General features: G+C 44.1%; 1 protein-coding gene across 7 annotated transcripts in view; it reads left to right on the top strand.

Annotated features, from left to right (window-relative positions):
- Positions 1-23,789, top strand: part of Pcnx1 (pecanex 1) — a 175,034-nt gene extending 151,245 nt beyond the window's left edge. For 4 of the 7 annotated variants that reach the window (XM_074067666.1, XM_074067661.1, XM_074067660.1 and 1 more), the window contains one exon: positions 23,610-23,789. In XM_074067666.1, coding sequence (XP_073923767.1) covers positions 23,610-23,774 — 165 coding nt within the window. In that variant the 3' untranslated portion in view covers positions 23,775-23,789. Of the gene's footprint in view, positions 1-4,919; positions 4,996-8,967; positions 9,650-23,609 lie in introns of those variants that run through there. The other 3 variants (XM_074067662.1, XM_074067664.1, XM_074067665.1) reach the window with 3 other exon arrangements.
- Positions 23,790-24,251: the final 462 nt, after the last annotated feature.

Below are 24,251 nucleotides of genomic sequence, written 5' to 3'. Positions count from 1 at the left end.
TTCTATCTTGAAGAATACATGGAAAATTAGTCTGGGTACCAAATGTCAGGCAATGAAAACATAAGTTTTAGGTAGGAAACTATAGGTGATTAAGAAGATGTATTTTTGTTTCTGGATTAGTTGATTTTCCCATCTCCTATCAAAATATAAATACAGCTTCACATCCAAGCATGGGTATGAGTACCTTTGCCTTAATAAATTCTACTTTGCTTCTAAGAAGCATCCTTTTGCCTCTGCTTAGAAGCTCTTCATTGGGTGAATTGCTGTATTGAACCATTCATCCAGAACTGGACCTTTCAAACCTATGATTTGCCCTGCATTTAAAATTGTCTTTTTATTTATGCTTTCGAACATTCTTTGTCCTAAATAAATATGTGACTTGAGAAGAAAGTAAGTAGTGTTATGTAATAATTCTTCTAATTTATGTTTACCACCTATTAAAATATAAACTGCCCAGTTTATTAATTACTTTTGTATTATTTTAATTACTTGTTCACAAATGTAAATGAATCTCTGGGATTTTTTAATTGTTTTTAAAGTCAGTATTCATTTTCTTTTGTAGTGTAATGCAATCATATAAAGTTACTTTGCATGTAAACCTCATTAATTTTTTTCTTTCGATATGATACATTGTTCACTTAAGATATAAGATTATCCCCTCCCCCCCCCAGTTTTTTTGGTGGGACTGGGGTTTGAACTCAGGGCTTCTTTGCACTTGCAAAGCAGGTGCTCTACCGTTTGAGCCACACCTCCAGTCCGTTCTGCTCTGATTATTTTGGAGATGGAGTCTCACTAACTCTTTGCCTGGCTGGCCTCGATCCTCGATCCTCCCAATCTCAGCCTTCTAAGTACCTAGGATTACAGGCGTGAGCCACTGGTGCCCAGCAAGATACCCCCTTTTATTCTAGAGGCTTTCCCTTTAACTCCAAGATGAGTGGAGGCGATATCAATCAAGGCTAAGATGGTACATGAAACCTGTTAATGGAATTTGATCTTTTCTGTTTCAGTCTTCTGTGGATACTGAGTTCTATTGTTCAGGGGAAAGATCAAAAATAGATACTACCATGTATTTAGGCCACTTCAATTTTAATAAGTATATGGCTTTTTAAAAAAATGAATATTAAAATAGTAGGCCTTCTTCATTTCCCTTTTCAAAATAATCTATAGTGGTAAACACCTAGGTCTTCTCATTTTAAACTAGCTAAATGTTTAAGAATTTGATTGGAAAAGGATTATCATAAAGTAGATCTGGTAAGATATGAATAGAATATTAGTTTTGCTCAAAACCAGAGGTATATTTTCTGCTATAAATCACCTCACCAGAATCATGTTTAAGAATTCTGCGTGTGGTAGAATTCCTCGTTACTGTTTTTAAGCCAGGTACTCTTTCCAAATTAGGACAGATAGCTAGTTTGTGAACTGAGTGTCGTGACCTGCCGTTTTGTGGAATCAACCTAATACTCTGGGGAGCGCAAGCTGATGGGCACTGCAGGTTCTCCAGCAGCTTTGTTGTGACTTACACCTATTGTATTGGGTTCTACTTTTTCTCTTATGCCTCAGCTCTGTATCTGGCAATTTGTGATTCACTGGAGCCAAGCTAGATGAAAAAGGTTATCTGACAGGTGATAATTATGAACTCCTGTGTGTCACCTGCACAGGTAACGTGATACCCTGGAATTCAACAGAGAAGTAGTAGAAAAGGAGATGGCTGCTCCAGATGACTTGGGCTTGGTGTACTTGTGACTGTACAGGATTTTTTTTTTAGATATGAAGCTTGATTCTACAACCAAAATAATAAAAATGGGGAAATCATGTCTGCTTATGCTTTTTTAAAGCTTAAAGTGTAAGTAAAAGTAAATTGTAAAAATTGATGGTAACCCTATACAAGTCTGGCAATGAGCTCTATATGAGGAAGTGGAAGGAGGAACATTAAAAATTATTCTAGAAGAGTAAGTGTGGAGGAAGCAACATGGGTTTCTCTTTTCTGATAATGGGCTCTGGAAAGTATTCATTGCCTTTACCAGCATTCAGTACAAGCCAGATAAGAATACACTACTTGCGCGTGTCTGTGAGTGTGTGTGTCTGAGTGTACTCTAGACAGCTTGTAAATATTATAGTTATTTAAAATGGAAAATAAAAGTTGAGGAATTTTTTTTGGCAAATATATTGCATCAAAAATAGAGTATTGACCATGGATAAAACACAGGAAATAAATGTTTTTCATTTTTCTGTCTGTCCATTTTTGTCTAATTAAATGCATTATGTTAAGTTTTGTGTGGCATATTCTTAAAACATATACTTGGATCTGAGATTATCCTTTCAAACAGAAGCTTTGACCTATAAACATTTGGTTCAGCTCAGTAGATCAGAAGTGTACAACACTATTAAAAGAGGATCTTCTTCACAAAGATTATAGTGTCCATTCTTCGAATTGATTTGAAGGTACATACTAATGATACACTAGTAGATGGGACATATAGAATGGTAAAAATGTATATGTTTAGTTACACACAATTACAGCACAGCAGAAGAAAAGAACATTGGATTATGGTCAAAATTAGGCAAGTGCCAACTTGTTTAGTATACTTGTGCTGCATACTAACCCAATGACTTCACTTGTATTTAAAGAAGGTGCTGACTTAGAATAGTCATACTGTTGATAAAAGTCACTTGTTAAGCCCTTAATTTATCATTCTAACCATCACTTAGTAACTGGCAGTCAGAACCAGCAGGACACAGTGTTAGGAAAAATGCTGCTCACCAAGAAAGGTCACAAGAAGAGGCTCACGTCCAAGAGCAAAGTTTAATGGCAGGCCCAAACTGCCAGGCTGGCTGGGGAAAGATGGTGCAGCACAGACTCTGGGGCAGGCGTGGCTTTTATAGAAGAGGGAGATTAAGGAAGTTAGCGCATGAGCGGTAGTCTCTGGTAGGGGTGGGGCTGTCCTTGGAAGTTTCTCAAGTGAGGTCTGAGGATAAAATGGCCACCGATTTACAAATGGCGGCATTATTACTCTATCATTCCCCCATTTTTTTCTTTAATGATGAGGGCAAGAGCTGAGGATCGGGAATTGGAGCAAAGCATCGGCCTCTTAGCTGCTTCCTGCTGGCAGGGGGTGCTGTATAAAGCAAGATCCTCAGACTCCTGTGGCGTCCTGGTGGGGGGCCCTCATAGCAGTCCTCTGGATGGTTTTGGAGAGGTTGATATCCCTGGAGGTACAACTGGTTATGATACAAGGGAGGAAGCTTAAGAATAGCAGAGCAAGAAACATAGGCATTAGCCAGGAGAACCACTGTGAAATGTTACTCCCTAGAGGATTCCAAGAGTCTGTTCCTTGAGAGGTGCTGCCAATGGGGGATCCCATTGAGCTTGACAGCCAGTGGCTGTTATGAGAATGACTAGATGAGGGCTGGTCCACCAAAGTCCCAATGGAGAGGGTAGAAAATCCTTTAGGAAAACAAGATCCCCTGGTTTAACAGAAATTGTTACAGGATGGGGCAGGATCTGGTCTGCATGCTCTCTGAGAAGTTCCCTGAGAAGATTAAGATAAGGTAGGTAGTCAGCCAGAGGAGCAGGGTCTGTTGGAGGCAAGTTTATTAGAAGGAGCATAAAAGGTGTCCGCTAGAGGATTTCATATCTAGGGGTACAGATTCTGCAAAACCCTGTAACTCCCAAGAAAGCTCTAAGATGCCTTATGGTATGGGGGATAGGGAAACGGAAGATTGGGTTGATGCACTCATGACTCAGGGAGTGAGTCTATCTCTTTAAGGCCATGCCTAGGTAGGTGACCTGAGGGAGGCAGGGGCTGTCAGGATTTAAATGTAACACTCTTGGATAAAAGAGAACTCTAGCTCATTTTTATGTAACTTTGTAAATGTTTATACCATATTTAGATAAAGTATAGACATTACACTTTTACAGGGTGGTCATTTAAGACACATAAGCAAATATGTAAATGAACTCTGATTTAGTAGTACTTAAAGCTTGACAAGATCAGTAGAAAACACAATTTCTTTGATAAAATCTGTAACGGTTTTTTGTAGATTGTTCTTAGAACAGAACAATATTAAGATAACCTTGTTATTTTATAGACATAGAGAATTTGGTTTTAGTTTGACATGACTCTAAAAATCTTTTAAACATCTCTTAGATTATACTCAACTTTAACTGTATTACACACCGAAGCTTTTTATTATACACTTTTAAAACTTACTCAGACCTTTATACAACATACTAAACCCTGTGATGGCTTGTCCTTATCCCTCCTATTTGAAACAATCTTTAGGACAAACCCTTCTTTACAAAACCCTTTCTCATCTAAAAACATTCCCTTTAACTTCTCAAAAAATACATTCAGCACCTATATCCTTTCTGGTTGTTTATTTTGTAACTTGTATTTTAAAATTAACTTTTATAAGAATTTTAAATTTATTATATGGGCTGGAGCAACTAATTAGTAGCTCTTGGGGGTTTTTTTGTTTGTTTTGTTTTTTTAGGGAATTTATGATAGGCATAAGGCCTCATCATTCCTCAGGCTTGAGGGGGTATTGTTTTGGGTGTGGAAAATGTGAGGGATTTTTGAGTTTTATTTGAATAGGGAGGGCCATCCAGGCTCTATTTGTTCCTAAAGGAGGGAGCAGCAGAGATAGCTGCTGGGGGGGGGAGGGGGAGAGGAGAATTTGAGCTTTTAGTTGAGATAGTATATCCCATCCCAGCAGAATCACTGGAGTTTTAGAAACTGAGGAAAGAGTGACAGAAGAGGAGGTCTCTCCAAGAACAGGGTAAATTAGTCCTCTAGGGGCTGGCCAGATTTGCCCCAAATGATAACTTTTGTCGTTGGACCGGGAACCTAGAGAGAAAGGTAAAACAGAGTGTTTTTGTCTAGCCGCAAAATGACCCTTTGTTTTTCTTCCATCATGAGTACTCCAAGGCTCCTCAACAGCGATGCCAAGAAGTGGAGCGTGGACAGGAGGCCGGGGTCCATCAATCCATAGGAGGTAGCACCTCACCTTCTATATGGAGATGGGGGGGCACTTAGACCTCCAGTGGTTACCTTTGCAGAGAGAGCAGGGTCTCCCAGGCTGTCCCCCTTTAGAACATTCTCTGCAGAAATGCCCCTCCTGTCCACCATGGTAGCAAGTTCAGGATACAGGCCCCAGTCGGGTGGGGGTAGCAATGAGGTCATGTCTCTTATCTTTCTGTTAGTAATGTCCCAGTTACAGTATACAGACGTGGCTAGTTGTATTAGTTGATCCAACGACTTCTCCTTCAGCCAGAGTGGGTTTTCTACAAATATCTGGGGCTATTAGAAATTTATCTTTGAGGAGAACCTCTCATCTGTGACTCTGGGTCCACTGTGGTATACTTTCTGATAGTGTCCTTAAGATGCTGCAGAAAGGTAAGGGGATTTTCTTCATGATGTTGCTGTAAAGCAAAGTTGTTATTTCACATTGACACTTGACATTCTGGAGAGCAGGTCTCTAAACTGTTCTGAGCCTCAGTTTCCTCACTTGAATGAGGGATCTGGTCTAGATTAAACTACCTTCTTCCATTATGAGATGGCTGAAGTGACATTAACACCACTTACCTACCTTACCTTTTTTTTTTTTTTTTTTTTTGATTTAGCATTCAACCTGGGGCTTCACACATGCTGGGCAGATATTCTCTCACTGAGCTACTTCCTCAGTCCCAAATCTCTTTTTCCTCTTTCCTTTGGCTGCACTGGGGCTTGACCTCAGGACTTTAGGTCTGCAAAGCAGCACTCTACTGCTCGAGCCATATCATCAGCCCCTTTTGGTGTGTATCTGTCAAGGGGACTTCCTGTGCCCCTGTAGGTAGGCACATTTATTCCCTCATTTCCAGGTGCCACTAATATTGGGGCTCATTATAAATGGTAATCATTTTCAACCTGAGCGGCCTGGGCCAGAACCCATTGCATTTCTAATGAGGAAAGAGTCTGATCTAGTAGAAGCATAGTATCCTTTTATATCAATTGAAAGATTTGGATCACAGAGATAAAGGCTTAGATGTATTGGTCTGGGGCATCAGTATAGCTGTCTAGATGTTTTTAAATTTCCCTTAGATCTGAGAGCTGGAAGGGGACATAGATTTGCCCTCTTCCTACCATTGCCTGTTGAAGGGGGAAGCACCCATTAGGAGGTTCTGAATATCGGGGTAGCTTAGAACATAGGGCAGAGGGTGGAGCAGTAGGGGTGGGCCTTGTCATTGATAAGGGGCTTTTCTGGTCCTCCTTTCCATGTTTAGCCTGTGGCTTACAAAGAATGGCCAGCTTTTGAGTATCTAAATAGCAATTGTGGAGCCAATCTGAGATGAAAGAAAATTTGTATAGGGGACCTCAGTTCACTTTTTCCCTTTTATAGAAAAGGTCTAATTGGAGTATGGTATTGTAATTTAAGGAACCCTGTGAAGGCCACTTCTCTTGGTCACCCAAGGCATAGGCCAGGCCTCAGTACAAAGCTTCAAACATCTACAAGCCAGAAGACTGGAGGGTGCAGGTCCCATCTAGAAAGAACAAAATGTTAGGATCCTGTCTTTTAGCTAACAGCAGGCAACCTCTTTAATAAAGGCTACTTTTTAAACAAAGGAATAAATTGTCTGTAAAATTAGAGAAGGACATTCAGAGGGCATCCCTGGCCAATAACAGTACCATAGGGGACAACTAGTGTTAATATTTGAAGGGAAAATTTATGTTGAGGCCAAAAGTATAGAAAATTTTAAATGAGAAGTTTAGAGACCACAGTAATGTCCATTTTGTGATTTCTGGGACTAACGATTTCTTGTAAGCTAACAATTGGCTTACAAAGGCTGGGTCTGGTGCCCCAAGGTGTGAGGCAGGTGCCCCAAGGTGTGTGGAGCAGGGCATGTGCAAGGCACCGACCCCCTCCACACACACTCAGGTCAAGCAAGCCTGTCACCCCTCCCCCCTTCCTGTGTACTCTGTGCGCATTTTATTCTAGGGGAAGTGGTGGCCCATGTGCAGCTGGCAGCCTAGGATGTGTGTTGGGTTGGCCTATGGATTCTCTTAGCTATGGCAGGTGTTCCTGCTGTGCACGAGCATGCTTGTCTTCCCTCCTCCCCTTTTGGGGGTGGAGTTAGGGCATTTGTGTGGCAGCCACAGTTTTTTTGTAAGCGCTTTTACCTAGCAGCTGATTTAAAGTTATTTTAGACTGAGAGGCCTGGCAAACTAGTTGGAATAACTTAAGTCATAAGGTACCATGCTACAAGTTTTTCATGGGATGCAGGGTCCCAGTAAGCCCAGGGAGGGGAAGACAGAGACAAAGGACATGTGGTGATACCATGGAGGAAGCAGAAAAAGTCCTGACATCTTAGGTAAGGGAGGGGAAGGCAGAGCCTGAAAGCATGACAGATGCCTGAGGGATTAGGCATCACCTGTGCCTCTAGGTCACTCCCATTGACTGGTACTGGAACATTTTCAGCAAAACGAAACCTCCACTGTCCGGTTACTGTCTCAGGAAAAAGGGGCATTAGACAGGGGGAAAGGAGAAGCAGTCATCAGATGCCATAATCAAACAGGACTTCCCCCATTGTAGCATGAGGCATACCTGAATAAACCCCAGGCTTGGTCTCAGCCCACAGGGAGGGAGCATGAGCTCTCCCAGAGCTGGAATCGCCTTGAGGCCAGAGTTGGCAAGGAGTGGCTTGACACCATGATGGGAAAGTCCCTCAGGAAGATAGGAAGAGACAAGTAGCCTGAGCAGCGCAAGAAGTCTGCTTACATGGGGAAGGAGGAGGTTCAGGAGAGGATTTGGTTCATTTAGAAGTTGGTTTAGAGGCTAATAGAACCTGCGCAGAGGAACAGGAAGTACAGAGTTTGGTGTGGAGATAGGAAAAGGATTGGGTGTAGGGAAGTTCCTTCCATTTACCCAGCGCACTCACAGAAATTGTATAAATCCCTTAAAATATTGGGATCAAAAGTGCCATTAAGTGGCCATTTGGAGGCATTGTCTAATGGGTATTGGGGCCATGCCTGATTGCAGAGAAAAATGAGCTTTCGTGGCTTAAGATCAGGCGTTAGGTGGAGGGGGCCAAGGTTGGCAGGGAGACCATCCCAGTGGGGAGTCTGAAGGAATTTGGGACAGTCCAACTCCCATGGTGAGGCCTGACCTGAGAAGAGATATGGCGGGCATCCCCAAAATATCAAGTCCTCAGGAGAGAGAGATGTGGAGTACCCAGAGGGAACGTCTTCACCATGGGGGTGGGTCCATAGTCCGTAGTGGGGAACCCGGTTCCCCGGGACAGGAGCGAGCCGAGACCTAGTGCTAGGATTTCAAGGAAATGAGAGAGAGATCACAGCTCTGCATGCGAGGACTCACAGAAAGAGAACCTTGAGGGAAGATTGGCCGGTGGTGGATGGCAGTTGGAGGCACACTGGGGTGGAGGAATTTCCCTGTGAGCTAGTGAGGGAGCAGCGCTTTCTAGGATCAGGGGTTCTGACAAAGCAGCTCAGATCCCGGAGGAAGGGAATGGGAGTGAGGGGGGGGATGAGGTGGGGGAGGCCAAAAGAACAAGGTCAGTGCTGGGAGTGCACCCCAATCCGAGTCACAACACCAAAATGTTAGGAAAAATGCTGCTCACAAAGAAAGCTCACGAGAAAAGTCTCATGTCCAAGAGCAAAGTTTAATGGCAGGCCCAAACTGCCAGGCTGGCCAGGGAAAAGATGGCACAGCCCAGACTCTGGGTGAGTTATGGGTTTTATAGAAGGGGGAGGTCAAGGAAGTTAGCATATGCACAATAGTCTCTGGTAGGGGTGGGGCTGTCTTAGAGCACAGGAATTTCTGTTAAGGACAGGGCTGTCCTTGAGAGTTTCTCAGGTGAGGTCTGAGGATAAAATGGCCACCGATTTACAAATGGCAACATTAATGTTCTATCACACAGATTATTTACTTTCTGCCTCAGAGTTCCCCAAAAATTTGCTCTCTCCCTTCCAGATCACAGTGCCACAATTGGAAATACAGCAGCATTTTTCCTTAAAGGTGTTCAAAAAACTCAACCCCTAAAGAATCAACACCCCAAAGAAGAAATGGGCACATGAATTAAACAAGGAATTCTCGAAGAGATACAAATGGCCAGTAAACACATGAAGTGTTCAACTTCCCTAGCTGTAGAAGATGCAAATTGAAACTACACTAAGATTTCATCTCACTCCAGTTAGAATGACCATCTTCAAGAGCAAAAACAAATACTGGTGAGTGAAACAGGAACCCTTATACACTGTTGATGGAAATGCAAAGTAATACAACTATTATGGAAAGCAGTATGGAGATTTCTTAAAAGGCTAAAAATAGAACTGCCATATGATCCGGTGATACTGCTCCTAGGCATAAATCCGAAGGAATGTAAGTCAGGATATAATGGAAATACTTTCACACTGATGTTCACCACAACACGTCGCAATAGCCAAGGAATGGAAACAACCCAGGTGCCCTTCAACTGATGAATTGATCAAGAAGAAAATGTGTGTGTGGAATTTTAGTCGGCCAAAAGGAAGAATGACTGTTTCTTAAAGTTTAGTTACAACATGGAATCCCATTTGTCCTGTGTAAAGTTACATTAAAATCTCAGTTTGCCTTACTTAGAATGTATCTTTAACCAGTGCATGATTTATTAGTTATTTAGCAAATAATTGGCTCCCTGAGTTACACAGATATTCCAAATATTGGTATGTTTCATTACACTAAAACATCACATTTGTCCATATCAACATTGATTTAATTAGGAACACTTTTATTAGGAAGCTATAAAGCTAAGAGTGGCGGATAAAAGTTTTCTAAAATTCTAATTTTTGCTTGAAAGCTCAAATTTTATCATTGCAGTAAATGTCATTTTTCTGAAGCAACAAGCTAGCTTCATTTTGAAGAACTGATCTGTCAGACTGACGTCTGAATCATAGTATATATCTTAGTCATTCAAGTAAATATGACATTCTGTGAAAAAATGACTAGCTTTGAGAAAACTGATCATTTGAAGAATGCTTTATACCTCCCATTTTGTCACATAGAACATTAAAAAGATGAGTCCTAAACATTAACCATTTTTACTTCTTCATAAAGAACATTCTTAAATTATTATTTTTTTTCTCCCCCTGTGAGTATGTGGTGTTAAGTGATAAAATGGCTACTACAGGTTGAGGATCCTTAATGTGAAAATCAAAAAGATACAGATTTCAGATTTTCAAATTAGGGATACACAACCCAGAAAGTCTATATGCAGATATTCCAAAATCTAAAAGATTCCAAAGTCTGAAACACTCCTAGTCCATTTGGATGGGACAGCTCAACCTGTGCTAGTTTGGTGCCATTGTGGTGATGCCTAAAGCTCCAGGGATCACCACTACCCCTGTACTCCCATCAGGTTAACCCAGTTAGCAAAAGGGCAGATGATGTGTCAGTAGCAGTATGGACTTCCACCTAATGAGGCAAAGAACACTATAAAGGTGGAACTCAGGCGTCATGCTTGTTGGGCACTCTACTATGTGAGCCACTCTGTCAGCCCTGTTTGGATATTTTCAAGATAGGGTCTCCAGGGCTGACCTTGGACCTCAGTCCTGATCTCTGCCTCCTGAGTAGCTGGGATTACAGGCACCCAGTTTACCTTCTCTTTCTTAATGAGGCTTAGTAGGAGATCATCTTTTCAAAGAGCCATCTTTGGATTGGTCGTTTGTATTGTTTTTGTTTTGTTTTATTCACTTCTGCATTTGTATTTGTTGCTATTCTTTTGCTAATTTCTTGAGAGGGACTCTCAATTCTTTAGTTTTCAGCCTTTGTTTGTTGTATGCACTTGAAAAGTACGGATTTCTTTTTAAGTATTGACCTTAGCTGGGTCAGATAGGTTTTGATATGCTGTATTTTTTATCATCAATCAAATCAAACTTAACTAATTACAGTTTTTTATTTGACCCATTGGTTAACCAGACCCTTTTTGGTTAATTTCCAGACGTTTGGCAGTTTTCTAATTGTTGATTAAACTAGTCAGAGAAACATTCTAATTCTAATTCTTTGAAATTTGGCTTGGTGACTTGGTTGTCAATTTTAGTATTGCAGTACTGATTTGGGGAAAATGCATGCATTCTGCAATTACGAAAGCCTTTTATACCGTAATGTATCAGATCATCCAAGTTTTGTGATGTTATGCATATTCTGTGTGCATTTATTAATAATTTTTCTGGCTCAGCCATGTCTTAGCTGTCAGCTAGTCCATGGCTTGTACTCAGCCATGATAAAGAGGGTTGGAGGTAGTGAGTGGAGTATACGAGGTTTCATGGTACGAAGCAAGTCCATTTAAATAGCAGGAGCTGAGGGGACACAGGATTGAGTAGCCTCGAAAGTGAGTGTGGATCTGACAGCTGTCCTGAAGTTCATGTCTCATCAAGTCCAAAATGTATCTTAGAAGGAGGCCAGACACCTCAGATAATGTGAGTACAATGTCTAAAGCAGTGGAAGGCACCCAGCCTCTTTGATGAGATTGCAGAATCCATTACTTGTGATTTAGAATCAGTGTTTTCCTTGCTCTCTTTCCTAGGCCTGCAGTCATTTTTTATTCCCTGTATCAGATGTAAAACACAGGGATGATACAGCTGCAACAATAGAAGAGACAGGAAGTAGCCAGTGTGAGCACTTTCTCAGCCCTGAGTCTAACCTTTGATTCACTCCAAATGAAATAAAGTCTCCACTAATAGCTGAAGAACAAAAATGTGCTTCAGGTAAAAGCTAAGTGAATTTCATCTTTTTTCTGAGTTGGATAGGATGGATGTTTGATCTTATTACTGAAGACCACTAACTTCACACTCTTTCTTCACTTCACTCGCTTTCTGACCATACACTTAGTTTTCTTTGAAGGGGGGGCGTGCAAAGAACAGGAGACCAAAAAAAAGACAACTTCACTTGAATCATACCTTCTTTCTAGAAAACTATTCGAGTCCCAATGTGCCCCTTAATGTCTCTGTTTTGAACCTGTATGAGGTCACTCTTGCAATTCCAGCTAGAAAGAACATCTACATGTGATTTGGGTCATGAGTGATAAGGACAAAGAAATGAGAAATGACAGCTACTGAAACTGAGGGGAAGCCCACCATTATCCTCTCCAGTGATTGGGAGAATAGATCTTAGTTGGAGGTGTGACTTACTGGTTTTAAGCCTTGGGAAGTCCCTTTATGTTGCAGCACAGAGGCCATCATTTTGCTGCAGCTCCTACTTCACAGGAGTGGCCAGTGAAGAAGATGGCTGACGTCAACCTGTCAAATCATCTGGAATGTTCCATTGTTGAGTGCCTCCCCCACAGTGGATGCTCCCTTGCAGGCATTAATGTGCCCTCTCCATAGCTCCTGCCATGTGCCTCCCTTTCCCCAGTCTTCCCTTTCTCCTGCCTCTTACCAAGCAGACAGGCCATTCGCTACTCCACTGAGTTCGTGCTTTTTCTGTCCTCAAGTGTCCTCTTCACATGCAAAGTGGGTGACCAGAGAGCCTTGCAGTGTTTCCCTCCCAAGTATCTTGAGGCGCCAACTGAGTCCATTTTTGGCTTGCATCTACATCGTGAACCAACACATCTGTGAACCAAACTTGGCTTTTTTCCTCCTCCATCAGTTATAAGGGAATCACTTCTCAGTCCTGTGTCCTTGGTGTGAGCTAAGGGAAGGGACTTGAGTGACAGTAGTGAATGGCATGGGAGGGAGCCTGGTCCGCCAGCTCAGAGTCTGCCTATGCCCCCTGTCTGCATGCCCAATACATCTGCTTCCATCTTATAATGACGTGCTGCTGGGCCCACTCAGACTTACCTTTTGGGTAGACACACTCTCTACTAAAGCCCAGAAGCAAACGAGGAGCTTTTAAAATTGGCATGTAGTTATCTGTTGCAAATGCTATGACCTTCCAGAACCTTGAGTCTACACTATCATTTTCCAGTTAGTTTTACCATAAACTCTTCAGCATTTTCCCCAAAGATAATCATAAGACAATCATAAGATTACCAAATTGCATGGACCAAGTGACAAAGCTGCTTATACCACATTCTGGACTGAGTGTGGAGCCATTTCCTGCTCTGAGACCCACCTCACTCAAAGCTTGTAGCTTTCCATGTGGCTTGGCAAAGGGATAAGAGCAGTGTTCCCATAGATGGAATATGCTGACCTCAAGACCCACACTGATGTCTGGGGCATTATGATTTCTTTTCCACAATTGGATAAATGGGTCCTTTAGTTCAAAGGGGATGTCCCAACACATTCCTAAATCTTTATGGGAGTTATCAACCACAGTACTTCCCACTTCCTGCTCATTCAGGCTGATTAACAAAATGTCACCAGTGTAGTGGACCAATGTTAGGTTCTGTAGCATGTCCAGAAGGTCCAGTGAAATAACCATAGGACAGGTCTGCCACCTGGTATGCCCTCTGTAAGACCTGTACCAGAATATGGTCCCCATATCTCCTTCCCCCCCTACCCTCACAGAGGCTTTGGTGCCCGGTTTCAATGTCAGCCTGGGCTTTGAGTCTGTTCAACCAGTCCTTAAGACCTGGATTGTCCCCTTGACCCCTAAGTCCTTTCAGGAAGGCAGAGGTCATTGTACCACACACCTTTCTGTGCTGTTACCCTGATCTTGAAGGCCCAGCTTTTCCTTCAATCACCAATTCCATGTCTGAAAGTTAGCCCAGGTTCAGAAACTGAGCAACGTATTGACTCCTATTATAAGTGCTTCCCTCAGCCTCCTTGACTCCTTGACTGTCCTGATTGAGTGGGGGCCTTGTTGACTGCCCATCTATCTGTTTGCCCTTTTGAGTGCCACATCCTTTTAACCATTTCAACTTTTCCTCTGACTCAGGCTCCCTGGTCTGCCACTCTTGACTTCGTTCCTTACTGCAGTAATTGCATCCACCTTGCTTCTGGTGTCGCATGCTTCCTGGCCTCTCTTCATTTGAGATCATGTCATCCCATTGCTGTCAGGGAAGCCAGTTCTATGACAGCAGCTGCTAGTTTCCACTCTGGCCTGCAGAGAACAGCCATCCTGTAATGCTGGGGTCCTGCAAATCAACACATTTCTTACCACTTGGCTAAACAAGGTGTCCTTGCTGACTGTCCCCTGTGGAATGCAGTTGACTGGTAGATTATCTGACCATATGTAGTATGTCCATTTTAACAGGACTACTTCTCTGGCCCATGGATTCCCTCTTCCTACTTCTTATACAATGGCAATTTTGGCAATTCTACTTTATTTAGTGTGGACCATTGCTTTTCCCTTGGCTCTTAGGGACCAACCTAGAAGCATATTCACATATTCTTTTAAGGACTTTTCCAGAGTATTATTCTGTATCATAGATACTTATTCAACTTCACATCCTAATTCTCTTGATTCAGCACCCTCCAGAGCTAATCCCATATGCATTCTCCCCATTGCTGCCAGTACATACTGGTTAGGACTTACAGCTCATCTATGTATAGTTGTCCCCTTTCCCCTCCCAAGGGACCCAGCACTTTCCTGGCCAGGTTATATTGTAGGTTGGACATGGTGAGAGTAGATCATGAAGGGGATGAGCAGCCCATGAGTTGTCATCAAGCAGAGGGGAGTGAGTCACCTCTGAGGGCCCATGTTTGAGGAACTCTGGAGTTTCAAGGTTCTCATATACATCTAGTTGAATATGTCAATCTTACAGGAAGCTCAAGATAGGAATTTCATCCCAATTTCAATGCCCTGCTTCGTGGCCAGGATCCTTGATTTGGAATGGCAGACTTGTCTGAGGGGACAGTCCATAAGTAGTCCCAGCTGCTTCTGTCCTCTGGTGGAGGAGATGAGAATCTCTCCCCGACTTTGACATTTCACTTTAAATAGATGAGTAATCGCCTCAGCCCTTTGCAGTCTCACCAGGGCATGGATCGCCTTCTATCTGTAAAGACTGACAGAAGCACAGTTGGGCAGAGGGAGGAGCTGAACTGCTATGCAGTCACAACACAGGCCTCTGCCAGTCCCTCTGCAATCTCTGAATCTCCAGGGTTCTTCAGAGTTGTCTCTATACAAGTACGGGGGTGAGGGCCACCATGGCCAGTATTGAGCAGTTAATGGACGTGGGCTGCTCCCAGGAGAAGACTTGTCCTTGGGGAAATCCACTTCCTTTGGCTGGAGGGCGATTCCTGGGGAGGGACTTTACAGTCAAGGGGAATGGGCATTCATCTCATTGTGAAGGGAAATCCAGTGCACCAGCATCCATGAAAGGGACTGAGAATAGAGAGGAGGGCCGCAGATGAGAGAATGATTTCTGGAAGAAGAGTTGGCAAGGCGTGCTGGCCAAGGAACATTCAATACCTTTTCTTTGCCTAGCTCTGTGCCAGGCACAGGTTATGGACATGAAAGGCCCTTGACCTCAGGACCTCATAGTTGGAAACCGCAGGCCAACAATGCATCAGGATGGATCCCAATGAGCTGCAGTGGGAAGCTAGATATGGTTTAAAAAAAAAAAGACTAGACAAGTCTTTGATGCAGTGGAGCTGTTGATCAGCTTTGGAACTTACTGTTTTTCCTTTCTCAAGATGCTCCCAAATTTCTGGTTATGAAGGAAACAACTTCCTCCTGGAGAATACTAGTGTTTGTGCTCCTGGGCTATTCCTGCCCTAATCCACAAGGACACATGCACCCTACATGCATTGTCCTATGCTGGAGGACTAGAGAGCTCAGTGATGGTGCATGTTGAGAGAGGCCAGGTGGTAACAGTGCTTCCAACCTCACCTATGACAATAGAGTGCTAGGGTAGCCTTGAAAGCTCCCCTGTCTGTGCAAATAAAATGTGAGGAAAGGGAAAGAAGTGGCTCTACCTCTGCAGTTCCCTGTCAGATACGGCCACAAGATGGCAGCAGGTGCTCAGCCCACACTTGACAGAGGCTAGAGGGGGCATGGAGAAAAAGCTGGGCAAAGTGGGAATGATTTTCCTCAAGATAGACCTCTCCAAAAGTGAGGTGAGGAATGAAAAATGAATGAATGAATGAATAAGAGTCTCTTGGGCTCTGTTGAAATCAAAAGTCTACCCAATGGTAAGTTCCCTGGTCACTCAAGTCTTATTGCTTTACTTCTATACCTAGTTGCATGTGCCCCACTTAAGTTCTTTCTCTCCAGCAAATGTAAGTGTGAGTCCTGAAATCATAAACCTTGAAATCAAGTTGTGCATTGTAGCTGGCAGTGTTGCTCAAATGGTAGAGTGCCTGTCTAGCAACCATGAAACCCTGAGTTCAACTGCACTACTGCCAAAAAAAAAAAAGTCTATGGCACAAAGTGCTTTACAGTCATTCCTCCACATCCATGGAGGACTGGTTCCAGGACACCCCAAATCCCTGGATGCTCCATCTCTTGTGTAAAATAGTGTAGAATTTGCATACAACCAATGCACACCCTCCCATGTACTTTAAGTCACCTCTAGATTACTCACCATACCCAAAACAACATTAACACTATAAAAATAGGTGTTCACATGTATTGTTTGGGGAATAAGACAAGTCTTTACATGTTCAGTACAGATGCAGTTTTCCCCCAAGTGTTTTCCATCTGGATGCAGAGCCCATTGATCCAAGGGCAGGCATTTCCCATTGCTTCCTGAATCCCACCAGAGGCTTCACACAAATCCTCAGAGCTGGTGCTTCTCCCAACAGCCAGGGACAGCTGAGGAAGGTTCTGTGGTCCACCAGCCAGTTTCTCTCATGAGCATGTTTCTGCAGGACAAACCACAAACTGCCCTGCTTCCTTCTTGACTGATGTGGACAGGGGGAATGTGCTACAGTGAAGGACTGCCCACATCCTCAGATAGGGGATATATACACACAGATCTCCATCTGAACACAGGCAGGACAGCACACAATGGCCACATGGGGATATTTCATTCAAGAAGGTGCTTTGAGGAGTTGGTTAAACAGGCCAAGGAGAGTTGAGGGAGCCAAAAGGGACCCCTGAGATAAGAGTATGGCGAGCAGGGAAAGCAGCTCCATCCCAGGGCTAGGGGACCAAGGGAAAGAAACTTGAACATATTAATTGTAATTAGAATATTGGATTGATTACTATAATTGAGACCTAAAATAGCACCGGCTTAAACAGAGTAGAGATATATTTCTTCCTGGAGTTTAATAGCCTGGCTTAATCTAGGGCTGGGATGATGTGGGGTGTTGTTCCATAGTGTTGGGAACCCAGGGTCCCAACACTAGCTTTGTCTGCACAATGGTAGAGAACTCCTCTCTACATCCCAGCCAGAGCCATCAGGGAAAGGGCTAGGGACATGCTCCTTCCCTTGAAAACCACAGTCCCAGAGTTGCTAAATCCCATTGACAAGAACTTAGTCACATGACCATACCCAAATGCAGGGATGCTGGGATATGTAGTTTTTATTCTGGCCAGCAAGTGCCAGGAGATATAGAATATAGAACTAAAGAAAGCAGAGATGTTGGTTAGCAGAGACCATTGAGCTATCTCCCCACACTCATAGATGGGAGATTAGGTGTAGGCATAAAGGTATACATTGCAGCATTTGCTGTCAATGAAAAACCCTAGTAACAGTCCAAATGACATCGACTGGTAGGGAAATAATTAAAGATTGATATATTTGTCCAGTAGAATATTATGCAGCAGTTAAACATAAATGAGGTAGATATTTATTTATAAGAAGATTTCCAAGTTATATGATGTGGAGTTACAAAACTATTAAATTTAAAAATTTAAAATATATATGAGCAAAATGAGATAAGAAAGCTTATCTTCCATCTCTTGCTCTTCTCATTGGTTCTTACTAGATGCGTGACTACTTTTTTTAAGGTAAAATAGATTTTAGAAAAGGAGGCAGATTCATAGGAACTAATATGGAAAAATTTCAAAACCATATTTAGCAAAAAGCAACTTTGAAAAATACTGTCTTCTCATTTATGTGAAAAAGAAAAAGATGCATGTCTCTGTGTCTATGTATACTCAGAATAGCACCTGGCATCCCATAGGCACAGATCTCTATCTGCTATTGTTTTACAAATGTAGCCATATGGAAAGGCCTGGAGCTCACACACCACACTGCCAACGCTGGGTAAAAGGCACCCATGAGAAGTGGGGATATGTCAGAGGTGATTCACTCTGTTCTGTGTACACTCACAATGTTTGCATTTTTACAGGCATACATTCAGGTGTTTGTTTAAAATTTTAATGAAAGAAACCTGGAAACACATGCAAAGTTCATGATGTCTGATGCATTTGGGACTCAGTGCACGAAGTCCAGGACCTTATTGTTTCCCTGTCCTCCAGCCCCTTGTAGTCAATTGCCTTTAGAGATTTAGATAACTGTAATTTAACCCAGGTCCTGGGCCCTTCAGGAAGCCCTGTGTCCTACTGACTTTTGAGCCTTCCCAGGGATCCCCCGAGTGTCTCTTGTCATATCTGGTACTGTACTGAGGTATGCAGCCTGCCTGTCACCTCCAGCCAGCCAATCTGCCCTTCTCCAGGCCATGTCTCTTTCCCCACCCCCTGCCCTACCCTGCCCTGTCAGAGCACAGAAATGATCAATTCTTGGCTGGCTCTTGCTGAATGAAGACTGGGTACAACTTCAGAAAATTAGGACAAGGGCAAGAAAGACTGACAATTCTTTCTGGGATCAAAGAGATGTGACCTGGTCAGTTTATGAACCCCTTAAGTCCCTGGTTCCTGATTGTAAAATGAGAGTAATAATAGCACCTGTGCCCCAGGCTCTGAGGGAGATGCTCTAGGTCTCCAACATGGAATACACATAAGAATGCATTTCATTTACTGTTTAAAATAAGTGACTTCAGCCCTATGTCACCACCATGATGCCAGTCCTCCTCTTGTGGGTGTCCCTCCTGAAAACCCCATGTAAACAGAATCTTAAAGCAGAATAGCTCCAGGAATCAGGCCCACTGCAGCCTCCTTGTAGAGAGGAACTTTAGAACTATCTTTCCACGTGGAGATCTGGGAGGCTGCTGCCATGTAGGGTCACAGCTGGAGCTCAGGCCGCCCTGCCACATCCCGCTCTCCTGCCTGTGGGCTTGTGAAAAACTGAAGGGATGGGGGTTCCTGCTGGTTGTTGCAAGCCCTGTTCACCCTGGTCTCAAGGACAGTGAGGAGGGGGTAGGGAGGCCATGACTGACTGCAGAGTGGCTTGCTCCACATCCCACTGACCTCCATCTGCATGACCTGGGCTAGGGACCCTGTCACAGGGATGTGCCTTCTACTTAGTCCTGTGACCTTGTAGTCTATCCTCCATTCACGATCCTTTTCTATAGTACAATAAATTAGGTATGAAAAAATTTCCAATCTAGATCACATGTGGAAATTCCCCACTCTCTCCCCAAATTGTGGTCAGTGACCCGCCCCCCACACACACCCAGTGGAAGCCATCCGCTCCCAAGACTCACCAGGCTTCCCAGAGTGAGCCATCCCTGTTCTGGGGTGACACCATTCCTGCACCTAGCATGTGTCTGACACATATGGGGATTCTCATACAATGAATGGTAAATGAGATTGTTTGATCCCTGATTTTACACCTGACCCTACACAACCTGGTGTGACCTATGCCATGCCCTGCTGGAATGATGCTCCCTGGTCCAGGGCCTGCACTGGGGGCACCAAGGTTACTGCCTCTTTTGTGTTACACCCACATACTTTGCTGCTGTTTCCTAAGCATGGCTGTCAGGCCAAGGTTCTCACATTTTTGGGAGCTACATATCATGAAACAACCCAACCCTCATCTATGGACAAATTAGTCTGTGTGAACCCTTCCTTCCAACAGACTGTCACACTGGGGGCCTCTGGTTCCTTCTGTTGACAGTAGAACTCGAAAACGACTGTCTTAGTCTATCAGAAAGTTTTAATACTATTGAGCAATAGCAATGCACATTTTGTCTCTGATAATACTTAAAAGCCCAAATTTTAACTGAGCATGTGCCATATTCAGATATTAAAAACATACCTTTCTTACAAATATATGAGTACTTTATTCAACACACTCATGAATGGGAAACAATAAAATAGTAAGGTTGGTTCAAAGAGCATGTGAGACTTATTGGTACTTATACAGTCCTATGAAAGAGCGAATATTAGCTACATTGGCTAATACAAAACTGATTAATGTCTTACTTGGCCATTAAGCCTAACCCTTGAGGTTATCTTTTTTTAACTGGACAAAAATTATTTGCTTCTCCATAACTTTATAGGCTAACATAATTTCACAATCTGAGCCATGAATTAATAATAATTAACATAACCAAACAATAGTACATTCTCTTAGAAGATCAATTATCATTGAGCAAGGCTGTTAAATGATATTTCACCCCACCTTTGAAAAGACATGAAAGGAAAACATCCTCCTGGCCCTTTGTGCAGGCTTGGGGTGGTTTTTCTCAATATTTGTAAGCCAATGCTTACAGTTGCACCAGCTGCTCAGGGGCCTGGCCTCAGAGCCCTGGGATACTGAGCAGCTCCTTCAGTGTCCGGCAGGGAGGGGAGAAGAGACTGGAGTGGAGGCAGAATGCCAGGGAAGTAGGGCCAGGCCTCCCAGTTGTCGGCAAGCTCTGCCACCCTCACTGGAAGGCCAAGGTGATCTGCTACTTTCTAGGTTCCCACAGTTGTCCAAAGACAGGGCCAGAGGAATCCATCTCTTTTCTGAACACCCATACTGCTCTATTTTCCTCATGCCCTTTCTACCAGTGACTTCTGGATCTCTTATGCACAAATGTATTATCATCTTAATAGTGTTTGCTTTTCTTAGAGATGCTATCAGATCAGCAGTCACAGGATGAAGGTGCTTGTGTTCCAGTGACCCTTATTATACTTAATAATGGCCCCTGGCTAGAGAAGTTGAGAGGTGGCACAGGCCTGTAATACCAGCACTTGGGAGGCTGAGGTAGTCTTGGCTACATAGTGAGATCCTGTCTCAAAATAAAACAATAAAATAAAAAGGTCCCAAAATGTAAGAATAGTGATGCTGGCAATTTTACTACAGTATGTTGTTATAATTGCTTTATTTTACTATTAGTTGCTGTCATTTATCACTTGCTTTGCCTAAAATTAAACTTTATTGTGGGTATGTATGAATGGATGGTTTTAGGTACTGTCCGTGGTTTCAGGCACCCGCTGAGGGTCTTGGAGCCCCTGTGGATAAGGGGAGGCTACTGTGCTGGCTGCCCCCTCTGCAACATGCCCTCAACTTCCCCCTTCCACATTTTCCCCACAGAGTTGATCCTCTCTCTGCTTATCTCCACCCACCACAGTGCTGTGCATGGCATCCTTCTTCTCCCACTCATGTTACCTCATACTGCCCCCTCCTCCTCCTCCTATTCACCTGCTGTGGACTGTATTACATCTACATTTCATGCTGCCACAAGGGAATGGGCTCCCAAAGACAAGATGAGGTGTCCATCATCTCTGTGTTCATGGCACCTAGCACATGTTCTCTGACTCAGAGGACATCCACATCACTTCAGGGGAGGTACCAAGCTCTGTCTTGGCTGCTGTTGGCACCGTTCCAGGGCCTGTCCACCACCTGCAGGTGTCTGGCCTCAGGCTGAGCAGGGGACATATGGCGCTTGCCCTCTTCCAACTGTATGAATCCTCTGTGAATGGCTGATCTTAGCTGGAGTGTGTCCTTTTCTGCTAAATCAGCAGCTCCCAAGAGAGAGAGAGAGAGAGAGAGAGAGAGAGAGAGACAGCTGCTGCCTTTGCGAGACAGGGAGCCTGGACTGGATGGAGAAAGCAGGAGTCCGTCAGGGTGTGCCAGAGAGCCTGGTGGTTCCTGTGAGCTTTAGCTGGGAAAAGACCTAGTGCTTTCCTGGCAGGTACGCACTCCAGGAGAAGCAGCAGAGGCTTCTGAGCTTGAACAGAGGAGTTCTAGATGCAATTTACACGTGTGGTCCATGAACCAGTAGCAAAAGCACCACCCCACAGAGCTCTGAGGTGTGCAAGACCAAGGGAGCCCCAACGTCCTGGGAGCTCTGACACACCCCATGGGCAATGTCCCCTCTCTTGAGGGTTCCAGGGAGGGTGGAGGGGCAAGGCAGTCCTGGCACTGGGTGTGGGAGAAGCAACGAAGCAGCTTCACAAACCTTTAGTGGCAGCAGGCTATGTTAGGCAGAATGCTGAGTTCTCAGGGGGAGGATTTGCCTTGTCTACTCAAGTGACCAAAGACACTTTCTTTTGAGATGCTTTCTGTCTTTTTAAAAATTGCTTTATTGAGTTATAGTTTATGTACTGTAAATTCACTTGTTTAAATGTACAATTCATTGACACTATCAGTGATTGTTGGTATAGTGACAAGGTTATGTAACATTCCCACTATCTAATTTCAGAATTTTCACACTGCTCCTCCAAAAAGGAGCCTTGTGCCCCTTTTTAGTCACTTCTGTTCCTATTTATGGTCACTTCCGTTCCCATGCCCAGCCCTTGGCAACCATGAATGGACCTTCTGTATCTCTGGGCTCGCCTTCCTAAGTTCAGGAACTTTCCTTATCTACATTTCCTAATTCTCAACCTCTGTGGCTGGTTTCTGCTGCCAGGGAACAGAATGATTTAAAAACAACTGGAGATACCACAGTGCCAGGCACATAGGAGTCATTTGATAAACATTGTAGCGTAATCCTAGCTTCTCACGATCTCCTCGAGATCAGGAGGCTCACGGTTCAAAGCTAGCCCCGGCAAATAATTTACAACACCCTGCCCCATCTTGAAAAAAATCACAAAAAAAGAGCTGGTGGAGGGGCTCAAGGTGTAGGCTCTGAGTTCAAACTCCAGGACCGTAAAAACAAACACCAAAAAACTGTGCTACCATTTTAGGAGTATTTTCATTTTATAAGGTGGGAAGTGACCTCAAAAGAATGAGCACTTTCACAGGGGTATTTCAGACCCTACGGCCGCCACAAACCACACAGCTGGGAGGGGTTACCACTGCAGACAAGCCCAGTGTGCACCTGGAGGGTCAGGACCCAGTGTCTTTGAGGACAGGGGACTCTGCCTACTAAGCCTCTAGAGCTGGGGACATTTCACCTGGGCCCAGCCTGACTCCCAGCTCTCTGAAGAGGTACAGATTAGCTCAATGCTTATCTGCGTCTGCCCTGCCATGTGACTGCAGGTGTCGCTCTCTCTCTCTTTTCTTCAGTGTTTCCACATCCAGCTTCCTGCCTGTTCTCCCCGGGCCCTTGGCTGTCAAAATTTATTGTTTTGATTCCCTGCAATGCCCTCCAGCCCTTTTCTAGAACCAGAAGCCTCCATCCCTTGGGGACCACTCACCTGCCTGTGACAGCCACTGTCACTCTGCTCCCAACTCACCCGCTGTGCCTTGCTCTGGGTGTCAGGTGCCACAGCTTATTTTTGTGTTGCTTTCCTTGCCATGGCCTTGGAGAGGAGGGAAGGCAGGGGGAACAGATGATAGATATTTTGGGTTTTGTTCATGGTTTCTGGCGCTTAAGTCCCTCCCCAAGACAGGCCATTGCAAAGTAGAAATTCTCTTCCCCAGTATGAATCACAGAAACACTTATCTTTCCCTGCCTTTCTGTCTTGGAGCTGGCCATAAAGAAATTCTGACCTCCCATATCTGATAATTCATCATAAGACCCTTCTCATTCCAGAGGGGTCCTGCCCCATACCCAGGAGGGTGGAAGGCTACACAGAGAGGCAAGAAGAATGCTGGCGCAGGTGGCTTCCCTGACTGGTCCATTAGCAATCAGGATTGTACCTTGAAGTCTCCAGAGAAACCCAAGAGGACAGGGCTCAGACAGCTTTTGGATAGCTGAGCACATGGAGCTGAGCTTCTGGATAGCTGAGCTTCTGGATAGTAGTGCACCCAGGGAAGGTATGGATCCTCTACCCTTTCCCCATACCTCATCCTGGTACCTCGTCATCTGTATCCTTTGCAATAATATCCTTTATAATAAGCCAGCTAACAGAAGTGCTTCCCCAAGTTCTGTGAACCACTTGAGCATGTGAGTGGAACCCGAGGATGGGGTTGTGGGATGCCTGATGACCACTGGTGGTCAGAAGTTCAAGTAAAATGACCTGGGGCTTGTGACTGGCCAGTGGAGTCGTGTGTGTGTGTGTGTGTGTGTGTGTGTGTGTGTGTGTGTGTGTGTGTGGTGGGGGAGCTGTCCAGGGACATAGCCCTCAGCCCAAGGGATCTCCAAGTGCAAAGCATCAGAACTGAATTAGAGACACCTAACCCATGTCCACTGTTGCTGAATTGCTTGCTTGCTGCTGGGAGAGGTCACCAAGCC

Source organism: Castor canadensis, chromosome 3 (genome assembly GCF_047511655.1).
Source record: "Castor canadensis chromosome 3, mCasCan1.hap1v2, whole genome shotgun sequence".
NCBI classification, from domain to species: Eukaryota; Metazoa; Chordata; class Mammalia; order Rodentia; family Castoridae; genus Castor; species Castor canadensis.
The sequence above is the reverse complement of the archived record's forward strand: the minus strand, read 5'-3'. Positions and strand labels throughout refer to the sequence as shown.